The 15854-nt window shown below is 37.5% G+C and overlaps 1 protein-coding gene across 1 annotated transcript; it reads left to right on the forward strand.

Annotated features, from left to right (window-relative positions):
• The first annotated feature begins 2015 nt into the window (after positions 1-2015).
• stx17 (syntaxin 17) lies at positions 2016-14798 on the forward strand. The gene is made up of 8 exons (XM_039680227.2): positions 2016-2151; positions 3058-3248; positions 3554-3619; positions 6784-7009; positions 7103-7212; positions 7299-7349; positions 11680-11766; positions 13420-14798. The coding sequence occupies exons 2-8, from the start codon at positions 3123-3125 to the stop codon at positions 13654-13656; spliced, it is 903 nt and encodes a 300-aa protein (XP_039536161.2). The 5' UTR covers positions 2016-2151; positions 3058-3122; the 3' UTR covers positions 13657-14798.
• The last annotated feature ends 1056 nt before the right edge of the window (positions 14799-15854 follow it).

A 15854-nucleotide genomic window follows, 5' to 3' on the forward strand; every position in this document is an offset into this window, starting at 1 on the left:
GTGTGTTGCACAGGCAAACACCAATCGCATGTTCTTCAGAAAATGTAAACATTTAGTTTTAATAGATTTTAAACAGCATGACGTTTAAGTGTAGGCTGCACTGCCCTGTTTGATCTGTGAGGGGTATTCCAGATACTAATCTCATCTGAAATAATGTGGTCTGGCCTTTTGAGTTTTAGGGTTCAAGTGAAGATGATGGTGATATGATGAAGATTGGTCCCTACACAGACACATGGTATTACCCTGCTACAGTGGGACTCCCCCTCGGCCGGTAGGGGAGGGACATTCTGGGGAGATGGAGAGCGCTGCTTCTTGTCAAAAGTTAAGGCTGATTTGTAAAGACTGTTTCGCTGAACACACTGCAGACTGCCAGGTTGTTAGATTCAGATTCTCCCCTCAAAAGCCCTTTTAGATTCCACCACAAGCACTTTCAGTTTTTTCCATCCTCCCACTCCTTCTCTCTGCCTTTATGTATCTCACGCTCTCTTTTCTCTATGTCTCTGCTCAATCAGTGTTTTATCGATATTTAAGATCACACGTTCGTGTAAGTGTAAACACACACCCTGATCGAAAGTTTGGGGTTGGTAATATTTTTGGTAAAATGTTTTTTTAATAAAGTGTCTTACATGCACCAAAGCTGCATTTAGCTGCATTAACTCTTTTCTATTTTAATATATTTTAATATGTAATTTATTGCTGTGATGGCAAAGCATTTTTTTTCAGTAGCCAACCTCCGGGTCACCAAATCTTCAGGGTCACATGATCCTTCAGAAATTAATCTAATATGCTGATTTGGTGATCAAGAAACATTTCCTTATCATGATACATTTTTTTCAGGATTCTTTAATGAACAGAAAGTTAAAAAGAACAACTTTTATTTGAAATATAAATCTTTTGTAACATTATAAACGTACTTACTGTCACTATTGGTCCATTTAACGCATTCTTTAAAAAATTCTTATTGACCTCACCATTTTGAATGGTATATACTGTACAAACATGCGCAAAATAATATCTAATACATGTATATTTCTATTGTATACAAAATACATAAATAACAAAATAAATAATAAAAATACTAAACACTTTTACTTTGTAGTTTTTTGTATTTATTATGAAAGTAATGCAATTGGAGTGCAGAGGAGTGATTATCAGTCATGTAGATATGGTGGTTTACCTGTAAAAGAGGCTTATGAAACTTGTCTGCACTGTGGCTTTTTATGCTGGTTGGATGGTTGTGTGGGTGATTTCTTTATAAACAGAAATTGTGGTTACATCTCTTTATATGTCATTCTGTTTGTGTACTATGTGTATGGCTGGATCATAAACCCATAGAGCCAGAGCTTTTCCAAAAAGCCTTTGGGAGATACCGAAATAAAGATACCCAGAGATTGGGAGGGAGGGAGCACACAGTGGGCTTCAGTGCTCACATGTGGTCAATCCGTTGGTGTTCCCTAATGCCGGAAACACTGATCATTGGAGCGCTGAGGGAAGAGCAGGTGTGTGCCTTGTGTGTCTGAACCTTAATTATAAGGTCCTAATATATTTGCACAGCCAGAAGATAGGCCTACATTATGGTTAAAAGGATTTGTATTTGCAAAGTCCTGTGACTCTATGATGCAATTCTATTATCAATATCTAATCATGTTCTGAGAATCCTGATTTCAAACCTATTTGTTTAAGACTGGCATCTGGCAACAGTACTACTGTGCGTTTTTACACAACTCATTGAACATATTGATTTGTTGGAAGATCTTTTGGGGGCAGCTTAGAATCAGAAGGGCAGTAGGCTATGTTAGAGGTTAGAACTCCACACTCAAATGTAGATTTCTACATTTCATTTTAACATACAACGTTAGTGTTAACGCTAAAGAGAAATGCCAAGTTAAAGTTAAAATTTGACGTAATAAGAAATTTCTAATTTTTTCGTAACCAAACATTGTTTTGTAAAGTGTTATATCATCAGGATGGTAGTAAACATCTAATTTTTCGGCACGTTTACTCTTTAAAAAAAGTATTAGTTCCGCATAGTCGGACACATTTTGTCGTTGCACACAGCACAAAGCGAAACCACTGTATACAAAAACAAAGTTGATGACAGTTAAGTTACTAAAATTAAAGCTAGATCGCTGCTTACCGTTTGCTCGACAGGTAAGGAAAGATTTATGTGAAACTGTAGATGGTTGTTTCATGTGGTTTACTTTCACAGAGCTAAAAAAAGTCTCTGTTTAGGGAGTGTAGCAAGCTAAGTTAGCTGAACTTTACACATCTGTTTGTTTGCCCTAGGGATTTTAGTGTTATTGATTATTAAAGGTAACGTTAAACGGTTAAATATGTGAAAATGAACATGTAGTGCCGTTTTGTCAGCTTACATTGATAGTTTGACAGACTGATCTCACTAAACGTTTACTTTTTGACAGCTGACAATGTTTAGCTACATGTGACAGTATCAAATATTTTACCTTGCCTTCTATTCATATAACATGGCAACACTAATACCGTATTTGGACATATTTTTGGACCCAAACAGTCGCCTATTCGACCCTATATATCGCCTATATGATAAGTCCCTTTTATTACCAACTGTTATATGATGATGATAACGTCCCAGCACATTTTACTTTCTCATAGAGAAAAACATTTATATTTTGTCCTGTATTACCTTCAATAATGTTTTTTTTATTAATAATTTTGCTAACACTTTACAATAAGGTTCCAGTTCTACTACAATAGTTGGCATGAACTAAAGATTGAAATTACTTCTGAAGCATTACTTAAGCTAAGTTCTTTTAAGATTTACTATTACATTATTAAAATCAAACGTTATCTGTTAATATTTATAGTATAATAATATTAATAGAACTGAGTTAACATAACTAATGAAGAGTTGCAAAGATGAATAAATAGGTGACTGTAAAGAAATGTATTTCTCATTATGCATTAACAAATGTCAACTAATGGGACCTTATTGTAAAGTGTTACCATAATGTTTAATGAAATGTTTAAAATGTAATAAAATTCAGTTTTATATATTTAATATAATTATGACTCTTTTAGAGCAAGATTGAGTATAAATGGATGTGTTGCCTGTGACCTTATAAGAGGGGTCATAAGAGACGGTCATGATGGCGGAGGAGGCTAGTAAGCTTCCACTCCGGCGCCTGGAGCCCCCCATTCTGAAATTCATTAAAGTAGCCATCCCCACTGACCTGGAGAGACTGCACCAGCACCAACACAACATAGAAAAGGTACAAACACTCACACATGAACAGTGTCAGCGAAGCCCAGCATATGGTCAACAACACAGAGAGCCATGTGTCTGTGTGTGCGGTCACCATAGGGAGTCGAGTGCTGAAGATCTCATGATGTATCTGAAATCTCTCCCAGTCAGTCTGCTTGAGCAACATATAAAAGGGTATTGGGAGGTCTTGCATAGCCATGGAAACCTAGATGATTGTGAAATAACAGGGTGTGATGATCATGATGAGACTTTATTAAATGTCCATAAATAGTTAAAGCTGTGAAATTAATTAATTGACCTTCCTTGTTGCAGTTTCAGAGAAACAGACAATGGGACAAACTGCACCAAGAGCACATCAACTCAAGCCGCACTGTCCAGGTACAACAAAAGTCTAACATAAATGAAAAACTTGGGAAATTATGGGATGTTGTGATGATATGCGGTGATAACTACAGCAGTGTTTTGGTGTTGAATGGCAACATTTTCATGCCTGAACATGAAAGCTGAAATATTTCAGAGAATATCCAGATTTCCAGAAATCATAGAAAGCAAAAAGAAAATTCAATAGTTATAATATATACTTTGAAAGTTACAATATTGTTCAAAAGTTTGAAGTCAGCAAGACTTTTAAAAAAAAAGAAATTAAATTCATTAAAATTGGCAGTAAAACATTTCTAATTACAATGTTATAATGTATAATTATAACATAATGTTTCTTGAGCAGGAAATCGGCTAATTAGAATGATTTCTGAACGATCATGTGAGTAATGATGCTGAAAATTCAGATTTGCCATCACAGGAATAAATCTAATTTTTAAATATATTAAAATAGAAAAAAAAAAATGTTTTGTCATTACTGTTTTTGTATTTTTTTTATCGAATTAATGCAGCATGTGTGAGCATAAGAGAATTCTTATGAGAGTTTTCTGAAGTCAAAAAATGTGTGTGAGAAACAGACTGAATTTAAATCATTGTTAACTAAAAATCTTAAATGTTGTTATATCAAAACAAGAGCAGCTTGTACATTCTGCTATAAATAAAGTGGCTCTTTTAAGTCATCATGTTGGTCAGGTTTGATCCAGGCTAAACTAAAGGTTAAAAGAAAGCAAAGTAATCTGTGCAGCCACAAATGTATCTGAACATTATAAAAAGATCTCATATCATGCTGTCATCCTGTTCTGATACAGCTGTGAGTGTGTCTATATATATTAAGTAATGTTTGACTCAGGTCTCTGGTGTACGGTATGGTGTACGTATGATGTCTTTTCTCTTCCTAATGGCCAGACAGGCATGCAACCTGTGTGTTAATGTCTCTGAGAGTCTGTCCCCGTTTCTCTTGGGGCAGTCCTTGGAGTGTGTTATGTGCCGTGAGTGTGTGTGTTTGACCTTAGCACCCAGGTCTGGTCCCCCCAGAGATGCCAGAGAGCTTTCCTGTGTCCACCACTGCAGAGAGTGTGTGAGAGCATGCAAGTGTTTCTGTGTCAGCGCAATGTGGACGACTGACAATAGAAGGAAACAAGACAGACATTGTTAAAGTAACTCCCAGGGGACAGAAAGAGAGAGATAAAAAAGAGGAAAAACCCTTAAGATTGCTCTCATCACACACCTATAGAAGGTGGATTGAGAGGGAGAGTCTAGTGTGTTGACCCAGATGAAGATTTATTTTGGCTGTCTTTGAGATGCTTGGTGTCCCCATCCTTTATTACACCTTAACAAAAACTACATGATTAATAATAAGTTAAGACAACTTATGTTTTTACACTGCTTTAACTCATCAATTTAAGTTAACAATTTTCAACGTCTTTTTATACGTTATACAAGATTCAACTCATTTTTTAAAATCAGTTTAATGTTATTTAAGTTGGAATGACTTAAACATACAAGTCGATTGTACTTAAATTTAATTTAAGTGTATAAAGCAAGCTGCATATGTTAGTAATGTTTAGCAGTGTGTGTGAATCAGTTAAGAGGGATGATCCTGATGATTATTCAGAGTGTAAAATGAGTGCAGTCGAGCAGAACACTTTGATTGGCTGGCTGTTAACTTTGACCTCTGCGTTCAATGCGAATGAATTGATCTGTAATCTCTGCTAGATGTTTACTTCGAGACGTGAGCTGACAGGACCTGTCAAAGCACCATTTTATTTGTTTTATTTATAACTTTGGTTTTTGTCAAGATCTAGTTTGGAATTAATGAGAAAAATAAATCATTACAGGGTTCTCATCCTTAAAGAAAACTTGAATAAACTGAAAAAGTTTGAACAAAACCCCTTTCATGTCCTTGTAAAAATACAGCATTAACCTCTTAATGTTTATCTCTCTGCTGAATTATATTCCATTGATTGAATTTTGCTGTTTGGGAGTGTAAAATCAGTGTGTCTGTTTAGAGTCAATTTGAGAATGTGCTCTGACAGGAAAAAATCCAATTATTTTAAAATAAATCTAGCGATCAATAATGAACGACTGTAAAGGGCATGGGAAAGAAATGGTCAAGATGTGTGGGAACCCTGTGTTTGTTATAAATATTTATATTTTTAATTTGAACAACTTTTGCACACTCACACAAATATGTTTAAGCTTTAAAGTTGGCATATTTAAACTTATAGTAAATAAATGTATATTTACATTCAAAGCGACTTACAATTACTATGTCAGAGGTCGCACGCCTGGAGCAGCTAGGGGTTAAGTAAGTGCTAAGGGACACATTGGTGTCTCGAACCCGGGTCTCTCACACCAAAGGCATGTGTCTTATCCATTGCGCCATCACCACCCAAAAAAAAAAAAAAAGTTTTGTCAGTGAATGAGAATGTATCTGGATAAATGTATATTTGGTTGTACTTGCATGGCGAGGAAAAAAAAGTGCGAGCAGTTTCAGATCTGCGACAGTACTGGGTCGGATGCACAGTGTTGAAATGTTACATAATCATTAGGGTTGGGTATCGTTTGAATTTGAACAATTCTGATTCCGATTCCTTGTTTCAATTCCCGATTCTCGATTCCGATTCTTTTAAGTTTCAAAAAAGTTTAGCTAACCTTGCTAACCAACGGTCTTTCATAATCCTTTCTGAAGGAAATACTCCTTCTGTCACAAATACTCCTTTTGTCACAAATTTTGCATTTTGCCGAGATTTCGTTATTTTTAGAAAAGTGAAGCCACACTTTGGATCGCCGACGTAAGGTACTCATGTTCGACTCGCGCGGTTATGCCAACATTTCCGGTAGACGCTTCTTCGTTGGTGTTGTTCAGCGGTTTCTTCTTCCGCTCGGCGGACTGTGAATATCGAAACTAGGAATCGAAATTTTAACTTTTGAACGATTCCGGGAAAAACGAAAAGTTAGTCCCGATTCCAATCGATACTCGATTCTCGATACCCAACCCTAATAATCATTCAGAGTGTTATACATTTCTCATTTTTATGTACCACAGTTTTGCGGCTCAAATGTACAAGTCAATGTTGTTTAGAAGGAATGTGCTAAATAGAGGTTTTGAATAAAATCATGGATCCACTTATCACACAGACTTTTTTCTTTTCTCTTTGTAGCAGTTGCGATCTAACCTGCGAGAGATGGAGAAATTGTGTGGGCGGGTCCGCAGCGCTGATGCCGAAGCTCTGGAGACGCTTGTTCAGCCAATCAGAGATCGAGCCTCCACTGCCATTCAAGAGTTCCTACAGATGCATGCGGATGCTGTCAATAGGCCTTCCTTTCACGAAACTATCGGCACAGACTTTCACGAAACTATCACCACTGACTCGGATAAATTGCACAGTATGTGTTTCCCGTTGTGTCTGTGTTTTATGAAGTTAATCAAGATGTGTGTGGTTTTTTTTAAAGCATTTTCACTTTCATGTGATGGGTTAGGTTATGGTGAAACAGGTGTCACCGGTTCCTCTGTCACTCAAACACAGCTACTGCTGCCTGAAATCCCTTCAGAACAGAACGCCGCTGAGTCCTGGGACACTTTAGCTGAGGTAACACAAACAGACACTTACAAACACATAAACATATTTAAATACAAAAACATAAAACGTGTGTGATTGTGTTTGTGTTTGTTTAGGACCTGCTGGAATTAGATGGTTTAGTGCAAGAGTTCTCCACTATTGTTCATGTGAGTATCACACATCTATGGAAATTATTCAATCTTTGTGTTTTTTTTTTTTTTGGGGGGGGGGGGGGGGAAGAAGGGAGAGACAGCGTGAAAGTATTTATGGTGTGTATGTGTGTTGATAAAGGGTGCTTACCAAAACCCTTAGGTTTGGCAGAGCTGTCAGACAAATGGCTTTGTTTCCTTAGAGCCAACAAGGTGGTATTATTGATCCCATCAGTGTGTGTATGTGTTTGATTGAGAAGACATACAAAGATTGGTGACAGTCTGTCAGCTATGCACTAACCAGTGAGGATTAATGAGAATCCATGCTGGATAACAGCCATTATTACACAACGTGCAACGTGCAATTGGAAACTGTGTGGAAAAAAGAAGAGATCATGTGTTTTTTGGGATGTGCAGACAGTGTGCAGACATGAGGGGGCAAAAGGGGGCATTACCTCCTCAGAACTGATTTGTGTCCTTTCAGTCCCAATTTGTGACCCCCCCACCCCCCACCAACAGAAAGCAATTTTAACCGGTAGGGTCAACTACCAATCTCCGCCTCCACAATGCCCCCCTCAAGAATAATGAATGTCCCTCCAGTTCATTTGTTCTTTCAGTCATTTAGAAATGTATAATTTATTTTATATATATGTACACAATTATGTATTTATATTTATATTGACTTTCACTTCCTAGTTGTTATTTATCATCCATCCATCCTGCCCCTTTAAATATCAGTTTATTGAGTATTTTTCCTGTCATCCCACATATTTGAATCAACCTCTAAGCGTAGGGCTACAAAAACAAAATCATAATATCAGTAACAGTTGATAATGGCTGTCTCTAAACACTTCACACCCTGTAGGGGAACGATGATGGGATGTGGATGGTGGTAAGTATAAGATGATGATAGCCAGGCTTATTAGCGCTTGCCTCTCTTTAGAGGACACCCACCATATCGTTTATTCCGTTAATACTGAGCCAAAGATGAACCCAGGAGGTCTGCTTGTGTGACTGTGTGTTCTCTTGAGCATTCATACAACTTGTGAGCAGACGGTGCTGATTACCGTCTACTCCTGAGGGGAGGGAGAGAAAAAGAAAGCCATCAATAGCTTTCGTAACCAGTCATTAGTGAGTGTCTTAAAATAGTCTGTTTACATGGTTTAGTGGTGAGGTGTGATTTTATGATAATAATATAGGATTTTGATTAGTGATTCATGTTTTGGCTTGTCCATCAGTGATAAATTGGATCATTATTACACCAACAGAAACCAGGTTTAATTGTAAGGTTGTTTTTTTCCACTGGCCCAGTAATATTCATAATTTACTGTATAATATGTAATAATATGTATTTTTTAATGTGCAACTCCATCCATCCATCTGCCTGTCTGTCTATTATATGCATTATATGATCATTTATATAATAAATGATCTTTCTTTTATTCTAGCATTCTTATGCTTTCAAGATCTCACAGTTTCGAAAAAACTTCGACAGCAACAGTGTCCAATACATCACAGAAAACCAAATGTTTAAAGGATTAGTTCACTTTAGAAAAAAAACTTTTGCTGATAATTTACTCACCCCCATGTCATCCAAGATGTCCATATCTTTCTTTCTTCAGTTCAGTCGAAAAGAAATTAAGGTTTTTGATGAAAACATTCAAAGATTTTTCTCCATATGGACTTCAGTGGGAACCAAACGGTTCAAGGACAGTTTCAGTGCAAGGGCTTTAAACGATTCCAGACGATGAATAAGGGTCTTATCAAGCGAAATGATCGCTCATTTAATAAATAAACAACAAAGTTTAAGTTTTATAAGCTCAAATGCTCGCCTTGCTCTGTTCTGTGATGCACGTTTGTCACTCTCCTGTTTGAACTCGTTTATCAAAATGAACGAGTCATTTGGTTCATTCAACGAACGAAACGAACAAATTGACTCTGGAAATGATTTGTTCATTTTGATGAGTTTTTTTTAAAAGTGAACTACTCCCTCCCAAGGCATAAAATTACATATAGAAGATCAACACGTATAAGATTTAGTGGCAGCGCAGCACCGGTCTGATAGTGACAGTTCATCAACTGACCTGAAACACTCTCACACTGGCCCTGGGCCAGCAGGCCATCCTTATTGTTGAGTCCTGAGAAAGCACACTCGGACACATTTACATACACACTAATAATTTTAAAAATGAGGAGGAAGAGGAGCACTAACTTTACAGTCGCCATGAGTTGCAGAGAGCAATGCAAACACAGACTTCCTTTCACACAAACACATGGTACACAGGGGCAGGTGCCTGGCTCATGTAACTCTGTGCTAGAGAGAGTTCAAGAAGATTTTTCTCCATTGTGTGTGTGTTTATGTGTGCATGTGTGTGTAGTGATTACTTTGAGCTCACACTGATTTAGACAGAGAGACAGCTGCCACTCTTTGAATATTTCATAAGCTTCCGACAGACCACCCAGTTACCCCCGACAACCAGCCCCCTCCCATTCACCCTTCTGTCCCAGCACTCAAACCCCCAGCTACCCACTACCAAGATTACTGAGGCTGTCTTTGTCTGCTTTACTATTGCTATTTATGAGGGGTTTATGTTTTCGATAGGATAGGATTTTGAATTTTTGACATTAAATAATTGTAGACACATATATGGGCAGTTGATATGACGGCAGTTTTCTGCAGTTTGACATGCCATATAAAACTATATTTATACAGCATTTTTGTCATTTTTATACATTTTTTATTATTATTATTTATTTATAGAAATGTATTTGGTAAAACTTTATTTTACAGTGTCCTTGGTACTGTTACATGCATTTACCATAGTAATAACAGTATATTATTCATAATTACATCCTAGCCTATAGTAAGTACAGTAAGTTCATTCATATTACTCAGTACTTAAATATATAATTACACACTGTAACAATGACACCTTAAAATAAAGTGTAACCATTTATTTTAAAGCAGCACTATGTAACTTTTTCAACCTTTATAATATTTTTCCCAAACCCTGGAGATGGTACATCGACTAGGTTGAATGACAGGTCTGTCATAGCCGGACAGTGTCTGTATCGCTTTGACTGGCACTATGTATCTTCGAGGTGTGGGTAGGAACCCGAGCACAAAAAGAACTACAAAATTCGAATGCTTTACAGCATACAGCACTTCCCCCACTTCCTCAAATTCCGACACGAGAGCCCAACAAGCGTTTTTTTTTTTTTTTTTACCTCTGTATGTTGTCATGGCTCCGGTCCGGTGCATCAATCTTCCCCTGCCTAGCAAATGTGAAGAAAAAAGAAGTGTGTCAGAAACAGAGCGTGCGCGATCAGTTTACTGTTGGTAATGTGTTTTGTCCGCATCCAATGTAAGTTAGACTGCATTGCTTTCTTTTGAGGGCGCTTAACACCCTCAAGCATCCCCGTAGAGTCGGGGCGAGCAGCTCGCGCCAGCTCGAGACGTAAAAGTATACTGATTACTGAGTTTGGTAGTGGCTACATTCTTGCAAGTAAATAATACACGATTAGACGGACAAAATAATTGGTCACGAATAACTATCCTATGTCTGCAGGCTGATAGTCTTGTTTGTTATTTATTTTTCTGGTGAAAGTGTCTTGCCTCAGGCTGTAATGCAAATACATTTTTCAAATTTGCAGATTCATCGATGATAGCTTGATATTGTAATATTGACAAAACGGCTATTATCTACCACACAAACGTTGAATTGAATTAGCATATCCATTATGTAAAATAGTAGCCAATAGGCTAGCATTACTATAAAGATGCTGGCTTGTAAACGTGAGCTACGCGATCTTTTGACGTTTGAAAAAAATAAAGCCCATGAAACTATACTCATGTGACATGCTGAAATACATGCCAATGTACCTGGGATGAAGACATTTCACACGCAACGCTGGCAGTCTCCCCAAGATGTGAGAACTCCTTCCTTCTGCAGAGTTTGGGAGTATCGCTTGTCAACAAATGTATTCCCTAGAGAGTAACCATGGCAGATTTTTACGACAGTAGTAGAAGACAATACTGTTTCCCAACTATAGGGGGACCCCTAGAGCAAAATTTCAAAAGTAACATAATGCTGCTTTAAATTCATACGCACTTTTAATATTGTATATATGGTCCAAAATAAATGTAAAATGGAAAAACTAAACAGGATAAACCTTATAACTCCAACAAATGTATATTGTCCACATGTACGTGTGTCTGTATATATATTCTTGATTAAAAGGTTCGTCCATTTATCAACTTCTCATATACACATATCTTGTTTAGACTTTTTAGGGAGTTTGTATGTCAGTATGTGGACAGTCTGTAACTTGCGTCTTTCTGTCTTAGGCTCAGCAGGAGAAGATTGACAGCATTGAGGCGAATGTTAGCATAGCAGCTGCTAATGTGGAGGAGGGGACCCAGAGCCTAGGGAAGGTAAGGGGAGAGGAGACACTCCTGCCAGGGGATCGATTCCACTCTACCCCCCTGCTTCTCTCGGCCTACCCCACCATCAGCCTATTGATCCACCTCAGAGCGCAAGGAAACCACAATTAAGAGAGAGAGAGAGAGGTGGCGGAAGGCATGGGATCGATATGTGTTGGTCGGCCCCTCACAGGGAGTCGATGTGTGTGTGTGAGCGCATGGAAGTCGAAAGAGTGTACAAGAGAGTCTATAAACAGCATTCAAGTTCCTGCTGGGGGTTCGATACATATACACACACATGCACACACTGCGGAGTGGCAACTTTTGACAGAAAAAGCAAGGGAAGGGTGAAACATGGAGGCATGGGCCGTGTGTGTTTGCGTGCAAACGTGGGGCTTGTATGTGTTTTATTGATCGAGTCTCAATTGAAATGTTTCTCTTTTTTGGAGTTGAGAGATAATGCAGTTCTATTGAGCTCTTAGTCTGACGCCTGTGTAGAAAAGTTGACCCACCTCTGTGACTGCTGAAAAGGACAGGGGGTGGTCAACACACATACACACACACTGCTAAAGACATATATTCTGACACACACACACACACACACACAGAGTCCTTAAAGTGCTGGCTCAGGCAGATCCTAATAGGCAACAGGAGTTGCTTCCTCAATCTCTCTCTCTCTCTCCAAGCATAATTAACTGCTCAGTTAACCTTGCCTTGTGAAGATGATTAGATGACAGAGAACGAGCATGAGAAAGGGTAAGAGAGAGATGAGAAGAGAGGAAAGGTGGCGTTTGATGGACGACCCTGCCTTTAAAGTTTACATATCTCCACTAAAATTAAATTGTGTGTGCGTGTGCCGGGAGGCCTTTTTTCGTTGTGCTAATTAAAGAATAATCTAGTATTTTTCTTTTTACCTGATATCAATTCATTAACCAGGTTTGGTTTGATCTGCACACGTCCAATTTCATCGTGGCTTTTTTTTCCAGATCTCTGATTAATATTGTGCGTGTGTTTACATACGACTGCATATGTTACTGTTTGGATGGAAACTAGACATGAAAGACTTTATAATTGTATGGTTATCAGGACAACATGAAAAGTGTGCTAGTTAAAACACTGTTTTGGGATACTGATGCCGCCTAAATGATTTATTTCTCAACTGTCTGATGTAGGTTAATGAAATGAGACTCTTTTTTCTATAGCAGTTTATTCAGAAATACGCCAAAATGCAAAACTATGACTTTAATACACTTTTTATATGATATTTAGATTTTTTATTTTTTTTAGGTGAACAGTAAAAACGTCAGGATGATAATTCCTGATATCAGAGATATCATAATGAATAATTTTTTTTTAATATATATTTAAAAAAACGTAATACTATATTTTAAAATCTAAACATGCAGGCATATGTATAAAAACTGAATTATACTGTAGTGAGGATAATCAATAATAATTATAATGATATATATTATTATTAATTATTTATTACAAATATATATTTTAAAAATATATCAGCAATTATTTCTATAAATATATATATATATAAAATATTAATTGTATACAGAGAGGATAATAATAGTATATTATTACAACAGATTTTTCCTTTATTGTGGACACTCTCATTGACTCATGTATATGTTGTATTATGCTCTTTCTCTGCAGGCGGCCCGTTTGAAGCTGGCGGTTTTGCCCGTGGCGGGTGCGGTGGTAGGGGGAGTGCTAGGGGGCCCGCTGGGACTCTTAGCAGGATTTAAAGTGGCGGGGGTCGCTGCTGCAGTGGGGGGTGGACTGCTTGGTTTCGCCGGGGGCAATATTATCCACCGAAAGAGGAAAGAAAAAATCGACCTGCAGCTACAACAACTTAAGAGCAACAACAACAGTAAGAACGACACTCAGTGACACACTCAAGCACATTTGTTTTTGTTGAGGAGGCCACGAGACGGCGGAGTTGCCGACCCACGCTCGTTCTGAAATAACATCCAGACGCTCAACGAACATACATAATAACCACAACTGCAGAATAACTCCTACATGCAGTGCAAAACCTGCACATGAGATGTGCTACACCAAGTGGACCTGATAATTTTCCGTTTGCCTTAATTAATCATTAATTTCAATGCCAAAGCAAATAAGGTCACCAAACAGCTGATTGACCCTTGTAGCAGTCGTGTGACTGTAGGTGTTGGAGATTATAGGTAATAGGGGATTGTTGTGTAAGGGTTTGTTATTTGACTTTTGTACTGCAAGACATACTGTTTTACATACTGAGGATTTACAGTCAGTGACATGGTCCTGTTTATTACAGTTATGAAGGTTTTGTGCTTAATGTTACCATTCACTACACAATTCCATTATAAACACTTAAAATGCACCTGCTCTGTTTTAGCTACGATGGATTTCCTTTTTAATTTTGTTTAGCGTGTTATGAGTAGATATAAATGGAACATCGATGGTATGTGGAGTATTTTATAAGGTCTGTATGCATCACAACAGTCTTGGTATGGGTATGAGAATCGAGGCAATGCGCAGTAGTGAGAAACTCAGTACACTATAATAAATAATAGTTACACATCATCATTATCAATGAGAAATTCTGAAATTAAAATGAATGTCTAGTTTCAATCAATACTTGTTTTGCCTTAACTAATAGATAATAATGTCTCGGCTACTTAAAATAAATAAATTGTGATGACACTTAATAAGCCATTGTAATGGATTATTACAAGTTAGATGATTGTTTAAATATAATACAGACAGAGGAGATCGTTATTGCAAAGTAACTGTACATATTTACAAGATAAGTTCAATTACAACGGCGCATTGAGGAAGCTGTAACAGTGGAAATACAATTGAAATGTTTTTAATGTATAATTTTTTATGGCAATTTTTTTTCATCATTTACTTCCCTCAAGTTGTTCCAATACTGAATTAAAGGGATAGTTCACTTTGAAATTAATTTTTGATATGTTTTAGCTTACCTTAAGGGTGTCTTTGTTTCCACAGCATTTTCAATTTTGAAATTTTTTGGTCAAACCGTTGTAGTTTGTCAGTCATTCTCTGGAGGTTAAGGGAGTCCTCCCTCAGTTCACCTCAAAGCGCATGCACAGAGAAGTCAAAATTAAGCATGATTTAATGACTCGTAAATGTAAGTACACACAGATGGCCTAAGACACGAAGCGAGCGGTTTGTGTGAGAAAACAAACAGTATTTATATCGTTTTTACCTCTTGTTAACAGCCGTCAAACTGATCTGAATCAGATGTCCAACTGAACCGTCTCCACTCCAGACGTTACGCCGCAAGTGATCTCTCGCGCGTCTATGTCACGCATTGTTTACACGGAGATTTCGGAAGTTCTACCTTTCACTAAACATATTTAGATACACGGGAATTCGATATATCTAAATATGTTTAGTGAAAGGTAAAACTTCCGAAATCTCCGTGTAAACAATGCGTGACGTAGACGCGAGAGAGATCACTTCCGGCGTAAAGTCTGGAGACTGTTCAGTCCGGTTCAGTTGGACATCTGATTCAGATCAGTTCGACGGCTGTTAACAAGAGGTAAAAACGATATAAATACTGTTCGTTTTCTCACACAAACCGCTCGTTTCGTGTCTTAGGCCATCAGTGTGTACTTACATTTACGAGTCATTAAAGCATTTTTAATTTTGACTTCTCTGTGCATGCTCTTTGAGGTGAACCAAGGGAGGACTCCCTTAACCTCCAGTGTATGACTGACAGACAACAACGGTTTGACCAAAAAATGTCAAAATTGAAAATGCTGTGGAAACAAAGACACCTTCATCTTGGATGCCCTTGAGGTAAGCTAAAACATATCAAAAATTAATTTCAAAGTGAACTATCCCTTTCATTTCTTTGTTCTGCTGAACACAAAATGAGATGTTTAAAATGTTGGCTTACATACAATGGAAGTCATTGGTGCCCAAGAACTGTTCTTCAAAATATCTTCCTTTGTGTTCAGCAGAAGAAAATAAAATACAGGTTTGAGGGCAAGTAAATAATGACAGAATTTTCATTTTTGGGTGAACTATCCCTTTAATACATGTGATCGAGATACTTCTGATTAAAAACACTCAGG

Source organism: Pimephales promelas, chromosome 12 (assembly GCF_988280905.1).
Source record: "Pimephales promelas chromosome 12, fPimPro1.hap1.1, whole genome shotgun sequence".
NCBI lineage: Eukaryota > Metazoa > Chordata > Actinopteri > Cypriniformes > Leuciscidae > Pimephales > Pimephales promelas.

Excerpts from the sequence above, each read along its gene's own strand:
- stx17 (XM_039680227.2), top strand. The coding sequence starts at position 3,123 with ATGATGGCGGAGGAGGCTAGTAAGCTTCCACTCCGGCGCCTGGAGCCC. Across the intron at positions 7,213-7,298 it reads CCTGGGACACTTTAGCTGAG|GACCTGCTGGAATTAGATGG; the intron begins GTAACACAAACA and ends GTGTTTGTTTAG. Across the intron at positions 7,350-11,679 it reads AGTTCTCCACTATTGTTCAT|GCTCAGCAGGAGAAGATTGA; the intron begins GTGAGTATCACA and ends TTTCTGTCTTAG.